The sequence below is a fragment of the Tamandua tetradactyla genome, chromosome X (assembly GCF_023851605.1).
Source record: "Tamandua tetradactyla isolate mTamTet1 chromosome X, mTamTet1.pri, whole genome shotgun sequence".
NCBI classification, from domain to species: domain Eukaryota; kingdom Metazoa; phylum Chordata; class Mammalia; order Pilosa; family Myrmecophagidae; genus Tamandua; species Tamandua tetradactyla.
In genome coordinates this window covers 92,230,629-92,258,274 of record NC_135353.1, presented here as the reverse complement: position 1 = coordinate 92,258,274, position 27,646 = coordinate 92,230,629, and the positions used below count along the sequence as shown (strand labels likewise).

General features: G+C 38.7%; 1 protein-coding gene and 1 pseudogene across 1 annotated transcript; one reads left to right on the top strand and one right to left on the bottom strand.

Annotated features, from left to right (window-relative positions):
* Window positions 1–1,180: 1,180 nt before the first annotated feature.
* PGK1 (phosphoglycerate kinase 1) lies at window positions 1,181–27,502 on the top strand. The gene is made up of 12 exons (XM_077145392.1): window positions 1,181–1,383; window positions 2,189–2,572; window positions 13,024–13,074; window positions 16,007–16,162; window positions 16,251–16,395; window positions 20,820–20,923; window positions 21,563–21,682; window positions 24,767–24,881; window positions 25,132–25,311; window positions 26,107–26,284; window positions 26,552–26,650; window positions 27,022–27,502. Exons 2-12 carry the CDS (start codon window positions 2,508–2,510, stop codon window positions 27,060–27,062), a joined length of 1,254 nt encoding a protein of 417 aa, XP_077001507.1. The 5' UTR covers window positions 1,181–1,383; window positions 2,189–2,507; the 3' UTR covers window positions 27,063–27,502.
* LOC143670414 (low molecular weight phosphotyrosine protein phosphatase pseudogene) lies at window positions 7,750–8,215 on the bottom strand (annotated as a pseudogene).
* Window positions 27,503–27,646: the final 144 nt, after the last annotated feature.

Below are 27,646 nucleotides of genomic sequence, written 5' to 3'. Positions count from 1 at the left end.
CAAGGTCTAACTGAAGCTCGTGTAAGAGCAACCTCCAGAGTAGCCTCTCAACTCTATTTCAACTCTCTCTGCCACTGATACTTTATTAGTTATACTTCTCTTCCCCCTTTTGGTCAGGATGGAATTGTTGATCCCACAGTGCCAGGGTGACCTCCATCCCTGGATATCATGTCCACGTAGTGGGGAGGACAATGATTTCACTTCAGAGATGGGCTTAGAGAGAGTGAGACCACACCTGAGCCACAAAAGAGGTCCATTAGAAGTAACTCTTAGGCATACCTATAGGTAGGATAAGCTTCTCCACTACATACATAAGCTTCACAAGACCAATAGGCTGCATCTTTTAAAGGAAGAATATCAAAGAATTTGTGGACATATTTTTAAAATCATCTTGAACTCCAAATGTAATATTTTCCCAGTACAGCATCCCAATCAAGAAGGTAGTGGGTAAGGGACAAAGGTTCAAAAAGCCTTGTTCCTTTATTTGCTTTCTGTTTTATCTGAGAGCAGTCTTTTCCAGAAAGTATCAGCAGAGGTCCCTTTATATCTCATTGGCCCAAACTGGGTCAAAATGCCCATTCTTAGACTAATTCATGACCAAGGGGAATGGAATTTCAGTGGTTAGTTACACTACACTTACAAGGTCAAACATGAATCATTTCTTGGGGCTGGGAGATGGGTCTTCCTTCCCTGAGCACTTGCCACTTGTCTAATAATCAAATCAGGTTTCTGTTAGCAACGAAGTTGGGGGATGACTGTTGGTAGGCCACAGGGACTGCAACAAATGGTTTCCTGTGGCTCTTAGGATAAAAAAATCAAATCTTTTAAAATGGTTATAAGACCTAAAGGATCAGGTCTCTGTTTACCTTGCCTCACCAGCATAATTTCAGATCTCTTTTCACCTGGCACTAATTTCTAGCTTCACTTTTTCCTTTGTGTTGTCCCAGGCTCTTTTCACCTTTAGGATCTTTGCATCTTTGCTGTTGCTTGGCTACCATTCATCCTTTTGGTCTGTAGAATATAAACCTTCCTTATCTTTCTGTGCTTCAATGTACTCATCTGTAAAATAGAGATAATAGTACTTCACAAAGCTATGTGAGGAGTAAATGAGTCACGCATGTTCAGCACAGTGTTTGACATCCCGGAAGTGCTTGGCAATGTGCAGCTATTGTTAAATCCAGACTATTTGATTGCATGCTTGCTTTGAAATATTTCCCTCGATTAAAAAAGTAATATATTGCTGTTCTATCTTATCCAGAAGGTATTATTTTTCCAGTACCACAAGAACTCAGCAGAATGAAGTAAATTCTAAACGGAAGTGTTTGTAGAGCTGAACACTGGGAGGCCAGGAAGCCCACTTGGACCTCAAGCAGAGATTCATTTGTAAGTAATTCTAAAGAATTAGTTTCAATGAGGTTTCCCATAAGATGCAGGCACAGGATGAAAAGAAACTGATGTTTAGCCTGTAACTTTAATTTACATTTCATTACCAGACATACTTGTGTTTTAATATCAGAGCACTACAAATTAATGTTTTTCTACATCTTAAAAGGCAGTTAAGTATAGTTGGTTAAGTGCACGGAGTGTAGATCGCGCTATCTCGGTTTGAGTCTACGGAGTACAAGCTCTGTGACCCTGAATAGGTCACTAAAATTCTTGTGCTTCAGTTACCTCCTCTGTAAAACGAGGATGACAATATCTCCACGTGGGTTTGGGAAGCATCAAATTAGTTAATATAGACGGGGATATCTATATGTGCCTGCTGTTAGCATTTTATTTTATAAGAACCAGAAAAGTTGTATTGCATTTTTTATTTTTTAAAAAAGGTGGGGGCAAGAGGGGATATGAACCTTCCCCGACTTCTGAGAGGTTTCAATTATAAATAAGATCATGATGCAACACAACAGGAAAAAGATTTCCATGTTCGTGATCCAGGGAATCAGGGAAGATTTCCTAAAGTAGATGGTATTTGCACTGATGCTGGTATGGCTACTGGGATTTCCATGGGGTGGGCATGGTGTTTTTCCTAAGGCGGTGATGTGTTTCTCTTTCTGCACTGAAAGTCATTTTGCGCGGCTCTGCAGCTGCTCTAGAAGACTGTAACACCACAGCGGCGGCGGGGCGGGATCGCGGACTCTTTCCACTTCCGTATGGTAACACCAATCCGATCCTTTCCTCCCACCTGCAGTTCCTGCGGCTCCGCCTCTCGGCTCCCGCTTCTAGTCACGAGGGTTCCCAGAGCTCTGCGTGCGGGACGTGACAACTGGAAAGTGCACGTCTCTGCAGCCGCACCCCAGACAGACAAGGCCTCAGAGCAATCGCAGGGCTCCGACCCATTTGCGCCCAGTCAAATGGTGGTTGCGCTTCGGTAAGAAAGGAAAGGGCGGAGCCAGAGGAGGAGCATCGGGAGGCACTGCAGCGCTCGGCACTCCGCACGCGTGGTGGGTGTACAACGGCAGCTATCGTCAACTGAGTTCCGAGCCTCTCGTCCCCGCTGTATTATCAAGATGTCTCTTTCCAACAAACTCACCCTGGACAAACTGGACGTGAAGGGGAAGCGGGTCGTCATGAGGTAATGCTGCATGCCTGCCTGCGCGCGGACGGGACTCTGCCGCAGCCTCTCGTGGCCGGGCAGAGTTAAGTTGCCCCTGTATCCAAAGTTATTATAGTCCCAGGCTCGTCTCCAGGGGTCCTAGGCTTTCAGGGCGCGACTTCCCTGCATTGTGGCTGAGGCCGCATTTTCCCTATCCCAGAAAGTGAACCATAGTCGTCCTTTGAGGTTGGATCCTACTGAAGAAGAGCTCAGATTGCCGGGACCCATTTTGCCCGGTTTCCTATTCCCGAAATGCAGTTCCGTTGCTTCCAGCTCCCAGACGGTGAGGTGAGACCTAACATCTATCGTACAAATCCCTAGGCCCTAAGGGAGGGACCTTGAGAGGTCATTTGCTTGGTTTTTCTTTTTTCACACTTCAATGGCCCACATTTCAACGGTCCGTTCACAAAAGGAAATCCTTCCCAGAGGATGTTGATTTTAAATGTTCAGGAGAGTCTCCCTAAAGATGTTGGGTGTAATGGTGAAGTGGGGCAGGGTGTGCCCTGTCTGGGGATGCCCTGGCAGACCTTATGTAACAGGCCTCTCCTGCACTACCAACCATATCGTTGGACTCCGGGCCATGGGCTTTGCATCAGGATTGTGAACACATGCTGGGTAGTGGGAGAACAAACAAGGTGTGGCTGTTCAATCTTGCTCTCCTCCAATCTCACCCCCACATGTGGCTAGAGAAACAAGATACTAGAACTGGGGTGACCTACTCTGCAAATGTGAGGCCCTGGTCAATTACCAAACATGTCTTTGCCCTTATCTCCCAGAATTACTAGTATGTTGTATATAGTTAAATGTGGTGCATGAGTGCATGCCAGAAACAAAGTGCAGGAGGACAGTTAGGTATGTAACTGATGGACTTGACTGTTAATATAAGGTGGCAGGATCCAAGGGCACTAATTTGGGTGGGGTGGGGGCATAAGTGCTTGTACTGATAGCGCAGTGCAGTCTTGACCTTTCAGGAAAGTGCTTGATTGATAGGTAAGAATGTGAATGGTGTGATCCAGCTCCTTTCCCAATTTGGGCAGGTTCAAGTGAGGGCATCTTTTGGATATTAACAGACACATAAGGCTGAGGGGATCTTCCTTTACTCTAGCCTCAAACATATCAGGGCACATATGAGTTAGAGAGTTATTTGGGTGCCCTAAGTGTGCATGTAGCTCTCCCCTTGCCTGTACTTTCATTGTGGCCAGTATTAGGTCACAGTTGGCCTTCCCTGCCTTGCTATGGCCACGGAGAAACACCTGGTGTCTACATTTTCCCAAATGACATGGGCCTTTGAAATCTGGGCACAGTGGGAATACTAGCCATCCCACTTTTAGATAAGGGCCCATTCAGGCTCTAAGGAAGAGATAGACCCCCAGAACAAAGGACCAAGTGGACAGTGACATGAAACCAGCTCTCAGTCTTTATTTACTCCCATCACCAATATACTCAAAAATCACTTCTGACCGTTCTGATTTTTGCACCAGCTGAAAGACAAGAGGTGGGCATCATATGCTGGTCACTTTATAATTGTAGTCTTGGCTTTTCTCTTCCCTCTCCACAGGGAAACTGGCTTGAGGAAGGGCTGGACCTAGTACCGTGAACTGTCTGTCAAAGTTTCACTAATAAAGATTAATCCTGAGCCTTGATGACTGGCTAGTCCTGTTTTTCTGATGGAAAATGACCACTTCAAGGTCATTGAACTGGCAAGTTGGTGGCAGAGCCAAGACTAGAACTTGGATCTACTAACAACCAATACGATCTTCTAAATATTTGGACGTAGTAACCAAGGGCAAGTTGACAATAGTTTGCTGAAGGTTGCAATCAATAATTCTGTCCTTGAAATCTGTGGATAAATTCTATTTATTTGGGCTGAGGACTTGGGATTACTTTGTTTCCTTATTATTAATGTATCTCTTTTGAGTAGAGTCACATTGTAGGACTACTTTTTGGAAAAGCCAAGGTAGCTATGTTTTTGCTTAATTCCTTTTTCGTTCAGTTCCCTTATGTGGGGGTGGTTTGCGACATTTCAGAAATTGGGCTTCCTGAGTAAGTGTGGCTGCTTCACTTGCCTCCTCTGTTTGTCTTGCAAAAGAGAACTCTGATGTTAACTGAGTTTTCTGGTCCCCTGATTTTCATTGCCAAGGAAAATTGGCTGATTTGTTGAGGGAGGTTTAGATAGCCAGAAATCTCTGAATGCTTAATTGTTAGATTCCACCTCAGTTTTTTAATACTCCAGTTGATTTTACAGCCCTTTGAGTAGACTTCCTTCTTTTTTTTGCCTTGTCATTTCCTTTCGTTTTCTCATAGGTTGCCAAGTCATACCTCTGGTTTGTAAAACACTTCCTTTTTGCTTATTCCCTCCCACCTCCCCACCCCCCACCCCCCACCCCTTTTTTTAAATTTCATTCTAACTTGCTGTAACCTATTAAGTCTTGATGTACTAGAAAGAGAGAGAGGAAAAACTAAGAATGGAGAAAAAGAAAATCTCTAAGGCAAGCATAATACCCCAGTTTCTCACTCAGGGACAGTAGTAAAGCAATGGTAGCTATGGGCTCCTTAGTGAGCTTTTAATGGAATTGGGCTAGGACTCCTGATATTTCAGGTGCTAGAGACTCAGTATTTCTATTCGAAAGAAATCAATGTGTTTTTTTTAACCCTTTATTTTGAAATAATTATCGATTCTCAGGAGATTGCAAAGATAGTGCAGAGAGGTCCTGTGTACCTTTTCCCAACAGATAAATCTTACATAAAGTACATCACAGTACAAAACCAGGAAATTGAGATTGGCACAGCGTGTGTGTACAATTGTGTGCCATTTTATCACATGGGTAGATTTGTGTAATTACCACTACAATCAAGATACAGAATTGTTCTATCACCACAAAGGTCTTCACGCAACCCTTTTATAGTTGTACCCCCTCTCCTCAGTCCCTCCCTCCTCCTGGTCCTTAACTCCTGCCTACTACAAATCTGTTCTTGTTTCTAAAATTTTGTCATTTAAAAAATTTTATATACCTGGGATCCTACATTATATATGTAGCCATTTGGGATTGGCATAATCCCCTTGAGATATCCAAGTTGTTGCATTTATCAGTAATTCATCCTTTTTTATATTGCTGAATTGTATTCCATGGTATGGATTACCACAGTTTTGTTGACCCATTCACCTGTGGAAGGACATTTGGGACCAGGTTTTGGCTATTACAAATAAAGCTGTTGTGAATATTTGTGTACAGTCTTGGTGTGGGCGTATGATTTCATTTCTTTTGGGTAAACACCTAGGAGTGAAATTGCAGGGTTATATGGTAACTCTGTGTTTAACCTTTTGAGGAATTGCCTGACTGTTTTCCGAAGTGGCTGTGCTATTTTACATTCCCACCAGCCATGTATGAGTGCTCAGTTTCTCTGTATCCTTCTCAGCATTTGGCGTTGTCATTATTCTTCATTTTAGCCATTTTGATAGGTGTATAATGATATTTGACTTTGTTCCTGAGACAAAGCTCAGGAGTATTTCAGGGTAGTGGAAAAGGAAGGTAGGCGGATTTGATATAAAAGTGGAAAAAGTGCAATGTGTAGGCAAAGGAAGTTCATATGGTGTAGTCCTTACAAAGGAGAACCGAAAAGTAGATCTTGTTGAGAGTCTAGGAGATGATGAGAAGAGGTAATCCATAGGTAATCAGAGACGAGCACAATCCAGTTTTGTTGGTGAATTGAAGCCATGCAGCTTGGATATATGAGGCAGTTCTTGAATATTTCTTTCCAAAGAAATTCCATTCTGTAAGGGGTTGGGGGTAGGAACAGCTCCGCACAAGGTGGCTTGTTTGTGCTCACCTTCTTGCCATTAGCCTTTTCAACCATGGGCCTTCTGGGAAGCTGCATGTGGGAAAATGACACATGGTAATGGGATATTCTGTCTTTGGAATGCACGTTAAGACTGGCAAAGGATTTGTTCAGGATATTTAAAGATGTTTAGACTCAGTTTCAAGTGGCCTGAAACTTCCTATTGTAGAGGATATTTTTCTTCAGAGGTGTACTATGTTTATTTTATTTTATATCTCAATTGTACTTTTATATTCCCCAGTTTATTTAGAACAATGTTTTCCGGTATATATCCAAATGAATTTGAAATTACAGTTATCTCAAAGTACACGGAAATTACCTATATTCTTCTATAAATGAATCTGATAAAAGAGCACCAACATATTATTTAAGGACTTAGATATAATAGAATTCTCTTTTTCCAGCTTTTTAAACTATGTTTTCCCATCTAAGCCAATATATAATATTTGACATTTGGGCTATATGTACATATAAAGCAGACACATTTGTCAAAGTGAGCATAAGATGAAACAGCATACAGTGTCCTTTCTGGATATAATTAAATTTTCAGAGGCAAAGTGGTTCAAATGGGAGCAAAAAGCTGACTTCATGAAATAAACTAGATAAGCAAAAATTAGGAATAATGCTAAAGATTTATGGCATACATCATTCTCTTTCCTATCCTTTTAATATATAAGAGCACACTCTGAGTATGTGTGAATCAAAATACTTTCAGTGAAGATTGTGTCCCATAACTAGGGTGTGTAATTCAATAAAAGGCCCTGGGGTAAAAAGAGAGGTAGTATAGGTGAATAGAGGATATTTCTCCATCAAGTTATACATATTGACTTAATAAAGAAGTAGATCATTGAAAAACTCCATGGGCTCAGATATGAACTTGGGCCTGAAAGTGATGTTTTAATAATTTATTATGATCATAAATAAGTGTATTAGAAGGCTAGCTGTCACTGGTGGTATCTTAAGGTTAAACATTGGAAATAAATGATTATTACATAACATTATATTTTGTGGTTTTACTATTTTGTTTGTTCCACTATTTTTGTAATTGGGGCAAGATAGATAAAAGGTCCAGTTTGTTTAGGAACATTTAATGTACCCCATAAGCTGTCTAAATCAAAGATTTTTATTAATTCTTCTGCCAAATACAACATTGATTTCCATCTACAAATTTTTTTAAGATAAGAAACAGTAAGTCAATTAAAAAAAATGGTTGTTGCCTTGAGCTATGAAACATTGTTTTAACACACTGATTGACTGAAAAACCTAGAATATCACTATAAAGATATTAATCATTGTTGGCCTTCAGCAAGGGGGCAGCTTTACTGTGACTTCTCCAAAGATGCATTGCAGCACCTAACACACTGCTGGTACACAGTCTCAAAGTTGCAGTCATTCCCATAATAGGGATCTTCAATAATAAATTGTTTTTGTGGATCATAGCTCCCAAGTAGCTCAATTTTTGCTTTGTAGTTTTTAACTTCACTTTCTTTTCTATTAAGATCTCTCAGATTGCTTTCTTCCATAAACAGGATATAATCAAATATGGCAAAGAATTTTTAGTAACCTGCTGGGAAATGTGAATCACAGGGATATCATATCATGCTTCTTCATTTAATCAGGAAGGTTTTCTATCTCGTAAGTGGATGATGTTGCACTGTCTGTCCTCCAATTATCTGAAATATTTTGATCAATTGCAAGTTTTCTAAAAACTGCTTCTGCAAGGGATGATGGACAAATGTTACCTGGACATACAAACAGCACTGACTTTGGTGGCTGCTCTGTCATCTCAGGTGCAGAGAGGCACAGAGTTAACTGTGTTTATTTTTGAAAACTTTCTTTAATTAAAATGTTCATATATATGATTTTTTTTCCTTCACCCACTGTGCCAGTTTGAATCTGTGGTGGACCTCAGAGAAGCCATGTCCTTTAATCCTCAATCAGAATTGCTAGCTGGGAGCTTTCTGATTGCTCCCATGGAGATGTGACCCACCCAATTGTGGGTGGTAACTTTTGATTAGATAGCTTCCATGGAGTTGTGACTCCACCCATTCCAGGTTTACTGGAATCCTTTAAAAGAGGAAGCATTTCGGAGAAAGCTTCAGAATGATGAGAGAGCTACAACAGAGCCACAAGAAACCTGGGAGCCTAAGCAGCCAGAGACTTTAAGAGAAAAAGAAGGAATATGCCCCCAGGGATGCTTCATGAAACGGAAGCCTGGAGAGAAAGCTAACAGACGTTGCTGTGTTTGCCATGTGGCTTTCTAGTTGAGAGAGAAACTCTGAACTTCACCAGTCTTTCTTGAGTGAAGGTAACCTCTTATTGGTGCCTTAATTTGGACATTTTATAGACTTGCTTTAATTAGGGCATTTTCTTGGCCTTAGAACTGTAAACTTGCAACTTAATAAATTTCCCCTCTTAAAAGCCATTCTGTTTCTGGTATACTGCATTCTGGCAGCTAGCAAACTAGAACATCCACCTTGGAATGGCTGCTCTTCAGCCAGGTATATTGGAAGCAGGCCTAGGATGTTTGGTTATATTTTCTTAGTAGGTTTGTAGGATTTTGTGTCTGCTAGGCTTTACCTTTATTTAGAGGAAGGACTAGTGAAAAAGACAGGAAAGATGGAACTTTATGATCAAGGACAGCAACAGTCTTTTTTTTTCCTCTTCTTAAATCTATTATTTTGAAATCATTTCAAACTTACTGGGCGGTTGCAATGATAAAAAAAAGAAACCCATACCAAGAACTCTGAGAACTCCAACATACGCTGACCACCTCTACCAATTTTAATAATTCTTCATGAGGTCATGCCTTCCCCATATGCTCTTAGTGATTGGTGCTACATGTTTTTAATACTTGTTGATCTCCCTTTTGAATCAAAAATTTTATTTTGGAGAGGCATTAACATATATAATAATAGTTAACATTTATATGGACTTACTGTGTGCCAGGTATTCTTCCAAGTACTTTACAAATTACTAATTCATTTAATTCTCACAGTAACTATGATATACATACTATTTCCCCATTCTACAGATGAGAAAATATCACTTTACAAATTACTAATTCATTTAATTCTCACAGTAACTATGATATACATACTATTTCCCCATTCTACAGATGAGAAAATATCAGTTAAAAATAATCTTGGCAGGCAAAACTTAGGCCTTAAAAATAGCTACCACACATTGTTGGGTTGTTTTAAATCAAATTTAAATAGGCTGAGGTTCCAAGGGGTTCAGATAAATGGGAAAGGAATTACTGGTTCTTAAAAATGGTAAAGTGGTAGTCTGTTGGGTAAGAAAAGAGAGACCACAGTAAATCCCTTACTTGTATCAGCTTGATCACTTCCCTTCGAATGGTTTGTGAGATGGACAGGGTCATATGCCCCAACATCTCCTGTCAGGCTTTTTGAACAGGGCTAATTTATTTTTATGGTCCTTTGTTGTCTGCTTGAAGGGTATAGTGTGAATTTGGTACTGGACACTGGGTTTCTTCCTAGTCTCAAGGCCCCAGACTTTCTCCAAAAAAGAATGATATTCCTTTGTGTGTTTTGTTTTTCCAGTTAATTTTCCTTTTCTTTTTGGATCAAATTTTTTATTAGAGAAGTTGTAGGTTTACAGAAGACTCACTCAGAAAACAGAGTTCCCATCTTCCTACTCTTTTAACATCTTGTATTAGTGTGGTACCATTGTTATAAATGATGAAACAATATTACTATGATTATACTATTACCCCGTTTTTTTTTTTTTTTTTTTTTTTTTGTTTTACATGGGCAGACACCAGGAATCGAACCCGGGTCCTTGGGCATGGCAGGCAAGCACTCTTACCTGCTGAGCCACCGTGGCCCTATGATTATACTATTAACTATAGTCCTAATTTACATTAAGGTCCACTGTTTATGTTGTAGAATCCTCTGGTCTTATAAAAAATTTTTATTCAAACATACATAAAACCTAAAATTTCCGCTTTCAACCACATTCAAATATACAGTTCAATGCTGTTAATTACATTGACAATATTGTGCTGTCATCATCACCATTAACCAAAGATTTTCCTTCACTAAACAGAAATTCTGTAACAATTAAGCATTTACTCCCCTTTTCCTACCTGTATCCCAGGCCCTGATAACCTGTATTCTAATTTCTGACTCCAAATATACTTATTTTAATTATTTCATCAGTGAGATCATACAATATTTGTCCTTTTTTATCAGGCTTACTTCACTCTACCTAATGTCTTAAAGGTTCATCCATGTCACATGTATCAATTTTGTTCCTTTTCACAGCTGCATAAAATTCCATTGAATATATATTTCATTTTGCTTATCCATTCATCTGTTGATGGACATCTTTTTGCAGTTGTGAATAATGCCGCTAAAAACAATGGTGTGCAAATATCTGTTCAAATATATGCTTTCAGTTCTTTTGAGGATATACTTACAAGTGGGATTCTGGGTGATATGGTAGTTCTATACTTTCTGAGGAACTGCCCAGCTGTTTTCAACAGGGGCTACACCATTTTACATTCCCACCAACAATGAATGAGTGTTCCCATTTCTCTACATCCTCTCCAAAACATGTTATTTTTTATTTGTTTATTAGTGGCCATTCTAGTGGGTGTGAATTGGTTTTGATTTGCATTTCCCTAATGGCTAATGATGTTGAGCATCTTTTCATGTGTTTACTGGCCATTTATATATGTTTGGAGAAAGGTTTATTCAAGTTTTTCACCCATTTCTTAATTTGGTTGTCTTTTTGTCATTGAGTAGCAGAATTTCTTTATATATTCTTACTAGTTATGTGGTTTCCAAATATTTTCTCCTGTTCTGTAGATTGTTTTTTTACGTTCACGATGAAGTCTTTTGAGGCACAAAAGTTTCTAATTTTAATCAGGTCCCATTTATCTATTTTTTCTTTCATTACTTATACTTATGCTTTCAAGTGTTTGATCCAATTTGAGTTTTTGATTTTTGTATATGGTGTGAAGTGTGTGTGTGGGGGGAGGGGTGGTTACATTATTGCATATGGATATCTAGTTTTCCCAGCACCGTTTATTGAAGAGTCTGTTCTTTTCCAATTGAGTGGACTTTGTATTCTTGTTGAAAATCAGTTGTCCGTAGATCTGAGGGATTATTTCTGAATTCTTAATCTGATTTCATTGGTCCATATGTCTGTCCTTAGTCAATAATATGCTGTTTTGATTACCATGGCTTTGTAATAAGTTTTAAAATTGAGAAGTGTGAGAACTCCAACTTCATTCTTTTCCAAGATGTCTATGGCTATTTGGGGCCCCTTACCCTCCCATATAAATATGATGATTGGCTTTAAACTTTGTTTTCCAATCCTTGAACGTAGAATGTCCTTCCATTTATTTAGGTCTTTTGGTTTCATTTAGCAATGTTTTGTAGTTATTCCTAGGTATTTGATTTCTTTTAGTTGCTGTTATGTATGGAATTTTTTCTTGATTTCTTCTTCAAATTGTTTATTACTAGTGTATGGAAATACAATCGATACCTGTCACTTTGCTGAATTTGTTTATTCTAGTTGCTTTTTTGGTGGATTTTCCAGGATTTTCTCTATATAGGATCATGTCACCTGCACAAAAGGGAATGTTTTACTTCTTCCTTTCCAATTTGGATGGGTTTTATTTCTTTATCTTACCTAATTGCTCTGTCTAGAACTTCCAGCACAATGTTAAATAACAGCGGTGACAGGAGGCATCCTTGTCTTGTTCTTGCTTTTAGGAGGAAAGTTTTCAGTCCTTTACCTTTGGTATGATATTAGGGTTTTTTTTGATATGTATGCTTTGTTATGCTGAGAAAGTTTCCTTCTATTTCTAGTTTCTAAGTGTTTTTATTAGAAAGGGTGCTGGATTTTCCTATGCCTTTTCTGCATCATTTGAGATGATCAGTGGTTTTTATTTTTTTCTTCTGAGTGATCTTAACTGGATAAGAACCCTAGAAATACTATCAAAGAAATGAGAATGGAGATGCATTCCTTTTTGCCCTGTATCCTCCGGGTATTATTCTTAGATGCTATTATGCCAGGACTAGATGGAAAATTTTTATGGAACTGCTTCAGTTTCCCAGGCTGTCAGGGCTAGTTCCTGTAATTCAAATTATAAGCTCAGAGTGTTATTACAAACAAGCACATTTGTATAATAATCATCCAGGTGAAGAAACAGAGTACCCCAGAACCCCACACACCTCTTCTGGCCGTGTCCCTGGCACTATTCCCAGCCTTCTCCCCATGGCTAACCACTATCTTTAGTTATAACATCACTATTTTTCAGGTGAATTTTTTTGTTTGTTTATTGAGATAAAAATTCACATAACAAATAATTAACCATTTTAAAGTGAACAATTTGGTGGCATTTTGTACCTTCACAGTGTTTTGCAATTAATACTGCTATCTAGCTCCAAAGCATTTTCATCACTGTATAAGGCAACCCTGTACCCATTTAGCAGTTACTCCCTTAAGATGAGTTTTGAACTTCCCATTTATTTAACTGTTTTACTAAAACCTCTCCTGTTCTTTCCAGGAACAGTTAAGTTGATCATGGTCCATAATCTGGAACTTTCTTTCTTTTTTAGAGTGGACTTCAACGTTCCTATGAAGAACAAACAGATAACAAACAACCAAAGGTAAATCCCCTGCTGAGTCTTAGATTGGGTTTAAGATGCATGTGGATGTCGGTTTATAGGATTAAATGATTTTCGTGTAATATAATTTAGGCCTTATGATCTTGAGTTTCTACCAACCCATCCTTGGGTCTGCTTTTTTATGAGAATGTAAGAAATTGAAGTTTTTGTGGGAATGTAGAAATTGAAGAAAAATCATCATAATAGTAATTTTTTTCTCTCCCCTGTTTTTTTTTAAATTTGAAGAATTTGGGATTATGCAGTTTTTAGACTGTCAAAGTTTAAGGTTACTTGGCTTCCATTGCAGAATGAAAAACTATGCAAGAGAAGGAGTCTTTATACCAATAATCATTAAATTTACATGTAGTTTTATAAGCCCCTGTTGTAGATGGCCCAGATAAATCAGTTTCTGAGAATTTTGATTTATTTTTATTTCTAAAGAAGAGGTGAAATGACTTCAGAAGTAATATTTTTAGTCAATTTAGGCTACTGCAGATGTCTTGGATATAAGAAGATAATTTAAGTGATTATATTGCTCTTTTGCTTTTGATTAGATTATTTAAAAAAACTTAAAAAAATTTTTTTAAATGAAGGGTTTGTGCTAAAAAGGTGCTTTCTAACAATTTAGACCAGTGCTAATAGAAAATATAATGGAAGCCACGTGTGTGGCTTTTCTAGTTGCCACATATGTTAAAGTGGCAACGTTAAAAAAGTAAAAACAGGTGAAATTAATTTAAATAATGTATTTTATTTAATTCAATAATCCAAAGTAATCATTTCAACATCTTATCAATATAAAAAATTAACTAAAGGGATATTTTGCATTTTTTTATACTCTCTTCAAGATCCAGAGTGTGTTTTACAGTTACAGCACATCTCAGTTTGTACAAGTCATATTTCTAGTACTTAATGGGCACATGTACCTAGTAGCTACCATTTTGGAGAGTGTAGGTCTAAACCCAGAACATCTTCAGGTATTGGCCCCCAAATAGAGCTTGGCATTCTAGCTAATACATCCTTGCTGCAACCATAGTGGCAAGCAAGGTAGCTTTGTATAAGGTATCTCTGCCTCTTGATTTTCATTATTTTCTGCACAGATGGAAAATATTTGAATTATGCCACATTAAGGTATTGTATGTATAAAGAACAGAGAGACATACCTGGATCATTCTTTCAGTTTCAGAAATCCATGAAGTTGTTTAACAAAATGAAGTATTGGAAATAATAGAACTTACTGATAGGAATAGCCCTGAAATTTAATTTGGTTTTATTGGGCAAACTTTGTATCTGATAAAGGTTTCTTCTTTATATGAGATAAAAGAGTTTTTATATTTGCTAAATAGCATATTTTAGAAATGTATAACTTGTTTTTTTTTTTAATCATTCCATTCTCTGCTCAGATGTCCCCTTAAAGAGATTTTCCTGGCTGCTCTATCTAAAATACCCTTCCTCACTACTGTGCCCTGATCATTTTCTTTCCTCTACCTTGCTTTACTTTCTCTGTAGCTCTTATCATCCTATATACTATATATTTGTTTATTGTCTTTCCTTCCATTAGTATTTCACCTTCATGAAAGCAGAGACTTTTATTTACTGATCTATTCTCAGAACATAAATATTTTTGAGTAAGTAAATAATTTCTCTATTATCAATTTTAATTCCTTATAAACTGGCAAAAACTGAAGGTTAGTAGTAGGTTTGTAACAAAAATTTTACATGTTTAATGGAAGTTTATTTTTTGATTAAACTATAATGTAATAAACATGATGTATTATGTAAGCCATGTTCTATATAATATGTTTATTTTTAAATAAAAAAGTAACTTAGGGTCTATAATGGGTGCAGAAAAGTTACTCCATATTTAATTTTTTCCCAGATTTCCTTTGATAGTTTCAAAATTTGGAAATTGTATATATTTTCCAGTCATATTCGTGGTGTATTTTGTGGTTCCCCAAGACTACCCACATGTTCAGTGATTCCTTTAAAGGATTCTCAGCATTCAGCATAGTTGGACTCACGGGTAAGGTTTATTATAGTGAAAAGATACATTACAGGATCGGCAAGGGAAAAAGACACAGTCACTCAGGAGAAATCCATGCATGGGCTTCTGATATTCTCTTCCTCCTCTGAGGGGACACATCGAGTGGGCTCCTTCCTTCAGCAGTAAAAATACAGCAACATCTATACAGGGTTTCTGCCCAGAGAAGCCCATAAGAGACTCAGCTTCCCCAATTTTTATTGTAAGGTGGTCATAGAGGCATCCTCTGCTAGCAACTACTATAATTCCAGACTTGTAGACTCCTAGAAGGAAGCAGTTGTTAATATAAATCACATTGTTTGAACAACTTTCCCTGGGGTGATTTCTTTCTGCATCTCCAAAGGCCTGGGCTGAGCTGCGAGTGCTGAGATAGGTATGCTGAGCTGCTTGGGCTGTGTGCTATGTTGAGCTCTCTCATTTAGGCACCAGCCAATTAAATCAAACATTCATTGCAGCAGGCACGCCTGCTAGCCGACTGCATATGTAATCAGCAACAGATGAGGTTCACGCATCATTGGCTTATGTCCACAGCAACAGAACTAGGTGCCTTCACCTGGCCAAGCTGACGACTGAATCTAACTACCACAATCATCTTAGGTACAAGATTGGGATCTTAAGTAAGTTCTTCCCCTGAACATGAATCTGAGAATCACCATTGATTTGCCAACAATAGATTCAGAGAATTTTTTTTTTTACATGGCAGGCACCAGGAATCGAACCCGGGTCTCCAGCATGGCATGCAAGAACTCTGCCTGCTGAACCACCATGGCCCACCCAATTGCAGAGAATTTTGAGAAAAAAAGAGGCTTTATGTTTAAAGTAGTTCCCACCAGATAAAATGGATTCCCGCTAATTCCTAGGAGTAACCTTGCTATCTGCTGTCTCCTTTGGTTGCAGGATCAAAGCTGCTGTCCCAAGCATCCAGTACTGCTTGGACAATGGAGCCAAGTCAGTTGTTCTTATGAGCCACCTGGGTCGGCCTGATGGTGTCCCCATGCCTGATAAGTACTCTTTGGAGCCAGTTGCTGAAGAACTCCGATCTCTGCTGGGCAAGTAAGTACCAAGCTCTGGCATCAAGCATGTTGTTACTGGTTGCTAACTTTCAGACTTCTCGTATCTTCCTACCTCTTGCTCTCCCCAGGGATGTTCTGTTCTTGAAGAACTGTGTGGGCCCAGAAGTGGAGAAAGTTTGTGCTGACCCAGCTGCTGGTTCTGTGATCCTACTGGAGAACCTCCGCTTTCATCTGGAGGAAGAAGGGAAGGGAAAGGACGCTTCTGGCAACAAGGTGGGACCTATGATATTGACATTATTATAGGGGGTGAGGGTTTGAATCTGTAAGAGGCTGTGATTGAAGACTAGAAGAAGCTTATTTTTTCCCCCTTAAAAAAAACCTTTCTAATTGAATATAACAAGATTATCACAAAGTAAATACATCTGTGTAACCATCATCCAGGCCAATGAATAGAATATTACCAGCACCCCCAGAAACCCTCTCCTCATGCTCAAATACCTTTGGAAAATATGTGAATAGGATTTGGGTGTAAACTATTCAGTGATTAGGCTGCTTTGTGAGTATCCCTTTGCTATGTACCTGGCCTAAGATACGTGAGGATTTTTTTTCTGATAGTATGTGATAATGGCTTCAGAAGGAGAGCTGTGAATCCCAAGTGCTGAGAGCAGACATTCATAGAGTAGTTGTGGGGTAAGTGTCCATGGTATACCAGGTGTTCCTCTAGCACATACCAAACTGTATCAGATTGTTTTATTTGTTTGTAAGTCAGGGTTGGATCAATTTTTCCAAGCAATAGGCCATGTGGTGTGTTATGGAAGGACTATATTCTTATTTGGAAGAGGAATTGGCTTATACCTTGAGCTTCATTTTTTTTAAACTGTTTTTATTGTATAGTATAACATATATACAAAGCAGAGAAATAAAAAAGCAATAGCTTTCAAAGCACTCTTCAACAAATAGTTACAGGACAATCCTAGAGTTTGTCATGGGCTACCATATGATCCTCTTAGATTTTTCCTTCTAGGTGCTCCAGAATATAGGAGGCCAGAGGGCTTAAATATTTTTTATCATCATAACCGACTTTTTTTGCGTGAAAAATAACATACATACAAAAAGCTATAAATTTCAAAGCACAGCATCACAATTAGTTGTAGAACATATTTCAGAGTTTGACATGGGTTACAATTTCACAATTTTAGGTTTTTACTTCTAGTGCTCTAAAATACTAGAGAATAAAAGAGATATCAGTTTAATGATTTAGCATTCATATTCATTTGTTAAATCCTGTCTTCTCTATATAACTCCACCATTACCTCTGATCTTTCCATCCCTCTCTTTAGGGGTGTTTGGGCCATGGCAATTGTAAATTTTTCTTATTGGAAGGATCTGCCACTAATATGGGGTAGGGAGATGAAACTATCTGATGTTCTGGAGAGGCTGGGCTAGATTTCAGGACTTATCTGGACTAGGGACCCATCTGGAGGTTGTAGGTTCTGGAAAGTTACTCTAGTGCCTGGAACTCTTGTGGAATCTTATATATTGCCCTAGGTGTTCTTTAGGATTGGCTGGAATGGTCCTGATTGGGGATTGGCAGGTTATGATAGGTAGCAAGGTCTAACTGAAGCTTGTGTAAGAGCACCCTCCAGAGTAGCCTCTTCACTCTATTTGATACTTTATTAGTTACACTTCTTTTCCCCCTTTTGGTCAGGATGGAATTGTTGATCCCACAGTGCCAGGTCTCAGTTCATCCCTGGCAGTCATCTCCCACGTTGCCAGGGAGACTTTCACCCCTGGATGTTATGTCACACGTAGGGGGGAGGGCAATGATTTCACTTACGGAGTTGGGTTTAGAGAGACCGAGACCACCTCTGAGCAACAAAAGAGGTCCTTCAGAAGTAACTCTTAGGCATGCCTATAGGTAGTCTAAGCTTCTCTGCTACCTACATAAGCTTTACAAGAGCAAGCCTCCTGATATAGGGCATGGCTTATTGATTTGGGTGTCTCTGAAGCTTGACATAGTATCAGAGGATTCCCTGATGGTAGAATTTAATAGTTCCGTATTCTTTCTCCTATCCCTCAGGGGACTTTGTCAATACTTTTTGATTATCTGTTTAGTATACTCTAATGTGTATCCAGGTGTTACAATAATCTATACAGGATTAAAGGACCTCTTTCTTATTCTGTGTTCCCTGTGTTTGAATTGTTCAAATGAGCTGTACAGATAGGTTGAATTAGATTATGCACTACAGAAAATTTCAGTTCTAGACTAAATAACCCTTCCTTCCATTGGTCTCAAAGAGGATGTGTGGTTCTAAAATATAGACACCGTCCCTCACCTCTGTGTTGTGAATTACTTTAACCCCAACCTGTTTGGCTTCCTTCTTATCTCTAAATATCAGGTTATATATATAAAATAGCCTCTCAAAATCCAGAAATAATCATCACCACTCCAGACTTAATGTGTCTGCTCTAAAAGTTTACAGTCTGGGCCCCTGTTTTCTTGTAAGCATTTATTCTTTAAAAACAATACACTAAAGTTGGTATGACTGGGAGTTTGTTATAAAAGAATTATCTCAGAAGAAAATATTGTATTTTCCTAAGTCAATCAGAAAGGGATACATGGAACAGTTGATTAGGAAAACAAGAGTTATGATGATATTGCCTTTGATTTAAGGCATTTTTCTTAAGAAGTGTAAAGCATTTTCTTTTGAATGTCTTTAAGATAGGGAGGTTCAGGTATCATTGTCATTTTATAGATCGTCAAGTTTAAGCCTCAGGCAGTTAATTTGACTAAGATTAGAGGTAGTGGTGCTGTTGCTGGGGTTTATAAGAAGACTCAGTCCATTAAGTCAGCAATTTTTTTCTGTAAAGGGCCACATGGTAAATACATTCTGTCGCAACAGCATGTAGTCTCTGCCTTTGTAGTGCAAAAGCAGCCTTAGACAACCCACAAAACATTACTATGATCTGGTAATTAGAATTCAAATACTAAATGATAAAGCTTGTTCTTTGAGGATGATTTTGAGTTTGCCAAATGGCTGAAAGGGAAGCTGAAGACTCATTTTAATACTTTCCACTCTTAAGGTATTTAGTATCTTGTGAAACAGGAGCTCTGAGGATATTTTCTCAATCTCTTGCTTCTGACATTTCTTAAGGTCACTGGAAGTTCCTGCTTTCAAGTGGTTTCTTTTTTTAGCACCACAGACCTGGTCTTGCTACAGCAGTAGGAGTAAAATGCTGACCTAAAGTTTGATGCCCTTTTAAACTGAAACTCGAGATGCACAAACTCTAGGCTTAGAAATGGCAAGAGGCAAATGACAAATTGAGGCAAAACCGTTTATTCCAGAAATGATAACCTGATATGTCTGTGACTTCTTAATGAACTTTCCATTTAGTGCCCAAATGGCTTTCAATACCTGAAATTACAGGAGCCAGTCATAAGTTCAGAATGGTTAAAAAACCCAAGTGAAGACATAAATTTTTGCTTTATCCACAGTGCCTCCATTGGTCTTTTAGGACCATTCTCTTCCTTCTAGTTATTGGTAGATCACAAATAAGAAACAAGTTCTGATTATTATTGTTATTTTTATAGTATCCTTTTTCATGAAGAGCTTTCAATTTATCCCATGTTTTTTTTCAAACAATTCTTAAATAGAGGGGTTATCTTGTCTTTTTGAGAGATGGGAAAATTTCAGGGACAGAGAGAAACTTGCCAAAGTTTCAGAGCTGGGCCTGGAACCTAGGTTTTTGGCATTTGGCAATGTTATCATGACTACAGGTGTTGTTTTCCAGTTGGCAGATGATATTCCATTCTAGGGAGATAATAGGGCTCTGTGGTCTTTAATTTTAGCGTTGCCGTCTCTGTATTCTTTGGGTCATTAGAAGAAAGCTTAATTTACATCCTTGTTATGTAGGAGGATAGCATTATGTAGTGACTAATATGAACATCTGTCCTGCGCTGTGTGCTTTTCTGTTCCATGTCCCCCTTCATTTGGCTTGCTTCCTGCGCATCTTTGCTTAGTTTCCTGCCAGCAATTCTTTGCTTTGTTCACCCTTACCATCTTGCTTTATGTTCTTTTTTTTCCCTCTCTTTTTCAGTATATTTCTTGTTTTCTCAGTTTTTCTCTTCTAGGGGAGACTATAAAATACTCCCTTTTAGCCAATATAAAATCTTTCCGAGGTCCTTAAATTGAGTGGAGGCTTTCCTGTTGTCACGTTTTCCATCTGTCTTCTCTGTCCTAGCCTTCTTTGTCGCTTTTATGGGGAATGTGTGTCTTTCCCCCTTGCAGGCAGGTCTTGGTAGACTGCAGCTTGTGAGTCAAGATACCTAACTTTTACAAGAAGAATATGTCAAAATGATGAAATGAGTCAAATAAGGAAAGGGAGATATAATCAGAATCTTGTCCTAGGAAATGGGGAGAGGCCAATGGGATGTAGTTAGAAGTTAAGCCATGGCTCAGGTTTCCAATTGGAGGGAAGATGTAGGGGAGCAGAAACGATCAAAACACCTACAGTGTTTTGAAGCAAGAACAGATCCCGTTGCTAAATTGTAAAAAATTGCTGTGCTATGAACTCTGGATCTTTAGAGATATTCAAAAGGACTCCTGGTGGGATGAAATGATTTTACAGTTGTCTTTGGAATCATCAACATTTACTGTAGGTTTTTAATTTTTTTCTATTTTTGCTTTTCTCTGCAGGTTAAAGCCGAACCAGCCAAAATAGAAGCTTTCCGGGCTTCACTTTCCAAGCTAGGGGATGTCTACGTCAACGATGCTTTTGGCACTGCTCACCGAGCCCACAGGTACCAAGAGACTTGTCCATTGTTTGGCTGAGAGCAGTATATTCCTCTGTTGACTTCAGCAGCCCAAGCTCTATGTTGCTTTTGGAGATCTTTAATATATTGAGATCCTTTGAGCTTCTGTCTCTATTTGGGGCTACCATTGTGCCTTCTAGTTCATTATCCCTAATCCAAAGAGGAAGTAAAAGTAAAAAATGTTGGGAATTGTGGAGCTCTTCACTAGGGCATGCTAATCTTCAGGAAATGGTTGTGCTTTTTCATTTTGGATATTTTATTTATAGTTCTCCCTTTGCAAATGTTATAAGATCAGAAATCTTACACTTTGAGTAGGAAGCACATCCAGGAATGGAATCCTCTCCTTTTTTTATTAACTGGTTGATTACTTATTGTATATAAACACTTAGCCTGCTGAAACTATTAATTAGGTATCTTAAGTCCTACTATGGTCATTGCTTTTTACATGTTCCCTTTGACCCCCCAGTATTACTCCAAAACTTTACCTTGTATCTAAGTGTTTTCTTTGCAGTTTAGAGCTGAAAACAGTGGTCTCCTGGAGTCTGAGAAGTCTTTCAGTGATAGCCTCTAGGTCTGGGGGAAATGATAAGAATTGATTGGAATCTGAATATCTTTGGTCTTTTCTAGCTCCATGGTGGGAGTGAATCTGGCACAGAAGGCTGGTGGTTTCTTGATGAAGAAGGAGCTGAATTACTTTGCCAAGGCCTTAGAGAGTCCAGAGCGACCCTTCTTGGCCATCCTGGGCGGGTATGGAGAACTCTTTAAAATCATGCCTTAAGTAGTGTGTTTGCCTGGGTAGTAGGCCATAACTTGGGTGCTTTATCACCAGCAAAAACAGACTGGGTAACTGAGGAAAATTTACTAAAGTGACTATTTACAAGGTATGGGTGGGATTTAGGGAGATAAAAAAGGGACAGTGCAATAATCTGGGGCTAGAGACAGCTAACACCATCCCTAGACTTGAAAAGTAAAAGGAAGGGGGGAATAGTTACCAGAGTTCAGACAGGGTAATTCTGTGAAGAGGACCCTGTAGCAGGAACTGTAACCTTTGGCCAAGGGATATGGCCAAGGCATGGTCTTCTAGTAGGGAGGGAGCTAGGGAAGTAAATTCTCTGACCTCTCTCTGATCTCTTGCTCATATACCCCTCTACCTCCAATTGGTTGAAACCCAACTTGAAGCTAGAAGGGAGGGGAGCTCATTGATGTAGTCCATGCAGGTCATCATCTTGGAACAGAGAACAGGGTAGAGAAGGATAGAAAATGGTTCTTGAGGGCAGAATGAAAAAAATCCACCACAGGAAGTCATATAACAATTTTGAAGAGCTTGGTCCTTTGACATACATATAATGTGGCAAGGTGTAAATAACTATAGAAACCTCAGCTTAAAGTATCATGTAAACCTCATTTTTCTAGATCACATATCCATTTTATTTTTTTTTCTCCTATGGGGAAAGGTACCATGTGCTTAATGATATTGTAATAGCTTGGTTAAAACTAGAAATTTCAGAATTGAGAGTTGAGAGTCTGGCGTATAAATCTTAGCGACAGGGAGCTGGGACAACTCAGAAGAGAGAGCTACTCCCTGTAACTTGGCATGGCTATGTAGGTGGCAGCCTCTATGGCTTGAGATCCTTGGCTTTTCATGAGAAGAGTTCTATTCCATGGAACTGAACACATTCAGCATTTCCCTGTGAAAATTGATTCTGAAGTTGGGTGTCAATTTTAAATAATATAATTGCCTGAAGTTGAGAGAATAGTATAGTAAATTCCCAGGTACCCCTTACCTTGTTTTAACGATTATTGATGCTTTACCCCTAACTCTTTAGTGTCAGGAATATTTTAGAGCAAACCTTAGATGTCATATAATTTCACTCCTTGTACTTGTGTATGTATCTCTTAACTGATGAAGGAGATTTCTTTGAAATAACCACCATGTTACACCTAATACAGGCTTTGTGAGCCCAGTTTCAGGGCCCTAAAAAAATTCTGGTAGGTATAGGTTGTTATCTGTGTCCCATTCTTGCAAAAAGGTATTATTCCCAGAAGTATTTTTCTCCCTTGCACATTGGGTTATATAGGTCTAGCTTTGTTCTCCAACCTTCTGGAGGCCTGGAATATGGGAGTGAGTTGCACCTAGTGGTTTTGGTGAGGTTTTAGACTGTCCTGAAATAGCTGCTTTGGGGATGTTGTTGTGAGATTTTTTTGCCAACTTTCTGCAGTGTATTCTCCCTAGCCCTCTAAACATTTTTTTTGGAAAATTTTACATTTTTAAAAAAATTCTTTATTGTGGAAACATTCAGCCATGTACCGAAGTCGAGAGAATGATATAGTAAAAGTCCCAGGTACCTATTACCTTGTTTCAATGATTATTGATGTTTTTGCCAATCTTGTTTCATATATATCCCTAACCCTTCGTTGTCAGGAATATTTTAAAGCAAGTCTTAGACATCATGTAATTTCATTCTTAATACTTGTGTATGCATCTCTTAATTGAGAAAGGAAATTTCTTTGAAATAACCACATTACACCTAACATAATTCAACAATTTTGTTAATATCATCTAATATCCATATTCAGTCACTCTTGATTATCATAAAAATATATTTATGCAGTTGGTTGCTTTAAATCAGGATCCAGATAAAGTCCAGGTATTTATTGCATTTGGTTGTTAAGCTTCTTATTGTATAATAGTTTTGTCTTATTATTTTCATTCCTTTTTTTTGTAAGGACATTTGAACTGTACAGTATCACACATTCTTTAGAAATGGCTCCGTTTTAAAATATATATATATTTTTTTCTTTTTTAAACAAATTATCTATTCTTATCCTTAGTGGTAACCAGTCTTGACAAGTGAAGTAAACAGACTCTTGCCATCCATTCCACCATATCACTAGTATTTCATACTTCCATTTCACATATTAGCGTAGGGCCTCTCAAAGGATAGGCACAGTATTGTTTATTCAATAAAGTGGTAAATCAACAGGCCCAAGTGGGATCTCAATATATGGGAATGTTTATGAAGACAAGCTATTATGTGAGGTTTTTTTTTTTCCTTTGCATGGGCAGGCACTGGGAATCAAACCCGGGTCCCCGGCATGGCAGGCAAGAACTCTGTCTGCTGAGCCACTGTGGCCCACCCTATGTGAGGGGTTTAAAGGTTGTGCTTCAAATAAATTTAGTTCAGTTTAGCTATTTTTCTCTCACAGTAAGGTGATAGGTGTATCCGTATTTATTGTCTTATTTCCTTCTATTGGAATATAAACTCCAAAAGGGTACGTTCTTTGTTTTGCCCAACTTGAACAATGCTTTGTACTGAGTAGGTGCTCAATAAATGTGTGAAATTGAAAAGTCCAACAAAATAAAAAAAAAATGTCTCCATAAATTAAATGTCCCAGCAATGTAAGCTTAGCCCTAAGGGTGTGAATTTAGACTGGGAACATCTGCCTGTTCTAGCTCAGTGTATACCCATTTGGGGTTCAGTCTGATCGCTGTTCTAGAGTTAGGATAATTGTGAATGAGCTAAGGGATCCTGGGCACAGTTGCCAGTCTTGGCCCTCTGAATTTTGGGGAGATAAACATCCATGATTTCTTTAGACAAGAGTAGATCTTCTGAGCCCTTTTTGGTCTGGAGCTACACCTTAAAAAGATTGCTTGGTAATTGCTTGGCCTTTTAGGTTGGAGAAACAGAGCAAAGCTTAGCCAGTACTTTTGTTACTTTGTGGGACATTTCTCTGTACCTGTGCCTTGATACAGAAATTCAGGTTCTATGTATTATCACTTTCCTAGTTATTGTTTGATCTTTTGATGACGATTCTTGCTTTCCCTTCTAGAGCTAAAGTTGCAGACAAGATTCAGCTGATCAATAATATGCTGGACAAAGTCAATGAGATGATTATTGGTGGTGGAATGGCTTTTACCTTCCTCAAGGTGCTCAACAACATGGAGGTAGGAAACCAGTGACAAGTGAATGTGAATTAGCTCTTCATGATACATGATAAATAGGTTGTGTAATTTTAAAAAGAAAACCAGCTTTTGACATGAGCCCTTAAAAACTCCCTCTACTTTTGTTTATTTTGGTGAGTTGTTTTTCTTTTGTCTTTGCATTGTCCTTTTGTATTGCACTGTGTCTGATTCCTTCTGCTTTCCTATTCTTAGTATAGAAGTTTATCTTCTTTATCATGGCTCCTCTGTGTAGATTGGCACTTCTCTGTTTGATGAAGAGGGAGCCAAGATTGTCAAAGATCTAATGTCTAAAGCTGAGAAGAATGGTGTGAAGATTACCTTGCCTGTTGACTTTGTCACTGCTGACAAGTTTGATGAGAATGCCAAGACTGGCCAAGCAACTGTGGCCTCTGGCATACCTGCTGGCTGGATGGTGAGTTGTATGGGTGTTTGTAGTATGAGCAAACAGAAACTTTCATTCATTCATTCAACTAAAGATCATTTTTTAAAAACAATCTCTTAATATTTGGAGAGGTCTCCAAATATTAAAGTGAGAGTCCTCCTTGTGGGAGAAAAGCAGTAGTATCAGATGGCTGCTGTCTTCACCAGTAACAACGGTCAAAACCATTTTTTTTTTTTGGTTTCTTCTTCATCCATTTAATGTTTATTGAGTTCTTTTATGTATTGGGTTATAAGTACTTTCATGGCTTGAGCTGCTCTGGATTATGTTGCTACCTAGAAATGTATATAAGAAATCTTTCTTGTATGAAAACATTAAAATAGTAGAAGTAAACTGATTGTGACCAGGGTAAAATGTATATGTGTTATTAAACACCGACGTAAATAGTTCAGCTAAGGCTACATATTATCATTTTAATAGCTGTATAAAATTGTATCATGCTAACATTATATGTTTGCTTAGTCATTTTCTTTTTATTAGTTATCTGGGTTTTATTTAATTCAGTGTCTCTCAAAGTGTTGTCCCAAGATCTATAGCATCAGCATCATTTTGGAACTTGTTAAAAATGCAAATTCTTGGGCCCTACCCCAGACTTACTGAGTCAGAAACTGGGAGTGAGACCAGCAATTTGTGTTAAAAACTAAAGAGTATCTTTTGGTTCTAGAAGAATGTTTACCCTTGAGTTCTAGTCTTGGTGGAGGTGGTGGTATGTGCTCCTCTACGTAGCTTTTCTAGGTAGCTCATCCTTCTTTTAACTTTACCCCTTAGGGCTTGGACTGTGGTCCTGAGAGCAGCAAGAAGTATGCTGAGGCTGTCACAAGGGCTAAGCAGATTGTGTGGAATGGACCTGTGGGGGTATTTGAATGGGAAGCTTTTGCCCGAGGAACCAAAGCCCTCATGGATGAGGTGGTGAAAGCCACTTCCAGGGGCTGCATCACCATCATAGGTAAGGAACATGTCTGAAGTTGCTAACAAAGTGAGCTGGCAGAATTCTGATCAGAGGTAGAAAGGAAACGGTTAATTTTTCCTGGGTTTCTTGGCCCTAGGTGAATTTTGAGAGATAAAGAGGTGTGCAGTTCATGGAGGAGCCTCTTGTGATGGAGTTGGGTTTATCAGCTATGTTTTGTATTTGGGAACACAACTGCCTCATCATCTTTTATGTTTTTTTTTTCTTTCCTCTCCTTTTGCTCTTTACCTGGCCTTCATCCACCAGGTGGTGGAGACACTGCCACTTGCTGTGCCAAATGGAACACAGAGGATAAAGTCAGCCATGTCAGCACTGGGGGTGGTGCCAGTCTAGAGCTCCTGGAAGGTGAGGTTCTACTCTTTTGTCCTGCTTGTTTGGGGGTGGGGGAGGGCTGTGCAGTGAGAGTGAGAGGTAGAAAGGAGTGGAAGAAGGTAGGTAGTTTTTTCAGTAGTCATTATTAGCAGAGTAGTGCAAATGGAGGGACTTCAAATAAAGGTCTTGGCATCCATTTGAGGTGGGGAGGGGCAGATAGCAAAAATTATTCTCAAAGAGGTCACACTTTAATAGACCTGGGATCTAAAACGCAGAAGTTATCCAACTCCTGTCCATATTCCCTCAAGAAGAGTTGACACATTATTGGGAAGATAGAATGGGGCAGATCTGGCTTGGTGGGCCCTATAGTAATCCTGTCTCCATATGTGCTCTCTCAAAAACAGGTAAAGTCCTTCCTGGGGTGGATGCTCTCAGCAGTATTTAGTGCTTTCCTGCCTTTTGCTTCCTCTATGTTTCCCTAAAGTCAACTTAGTGTTTTCTGCTTTGCCACTTGGTATTAGCTAATATCTCCCCCCCACATCAAGGTTCAGCTTGTGGCCAAGAGATGCAACATCAGGAACCCTTAAACAGCTGCGCAGCATCTCAGCTCATCTTTACTGCACCCTGGATTTGCCTACCTTCTTCACAATCCCATTTGAATTTCTTAGTAACTAAACCATTGTAGCTTTCTAGAGTGTATATATTTATATTTTGCCTGCTAAAAGTGAATTATGTTAGCTTAGATCTCTTTTTGAAGTAGTTTATTCTGATTAGCTTTGTCACCGTTTCAGTGCTCTGCATGTAAACAAGATAAAATTCCAGTTGTAGGCAAAAAGGGGGCAAAGTTGATGATCTATAAGAAGACAATAAAAGTATCCATTTAAACTGGGATTTTTCCTGTCATATTTTGTTAGGAAGGATGAGAACAGAATCTTGAAGGGATCAAATCATCTACATTTCTGAATGCAAGAAATGAGGCAGCTGTAGTGGGGAGGTGGGGGGATTAGATAAATGATATTCTTTATTGAG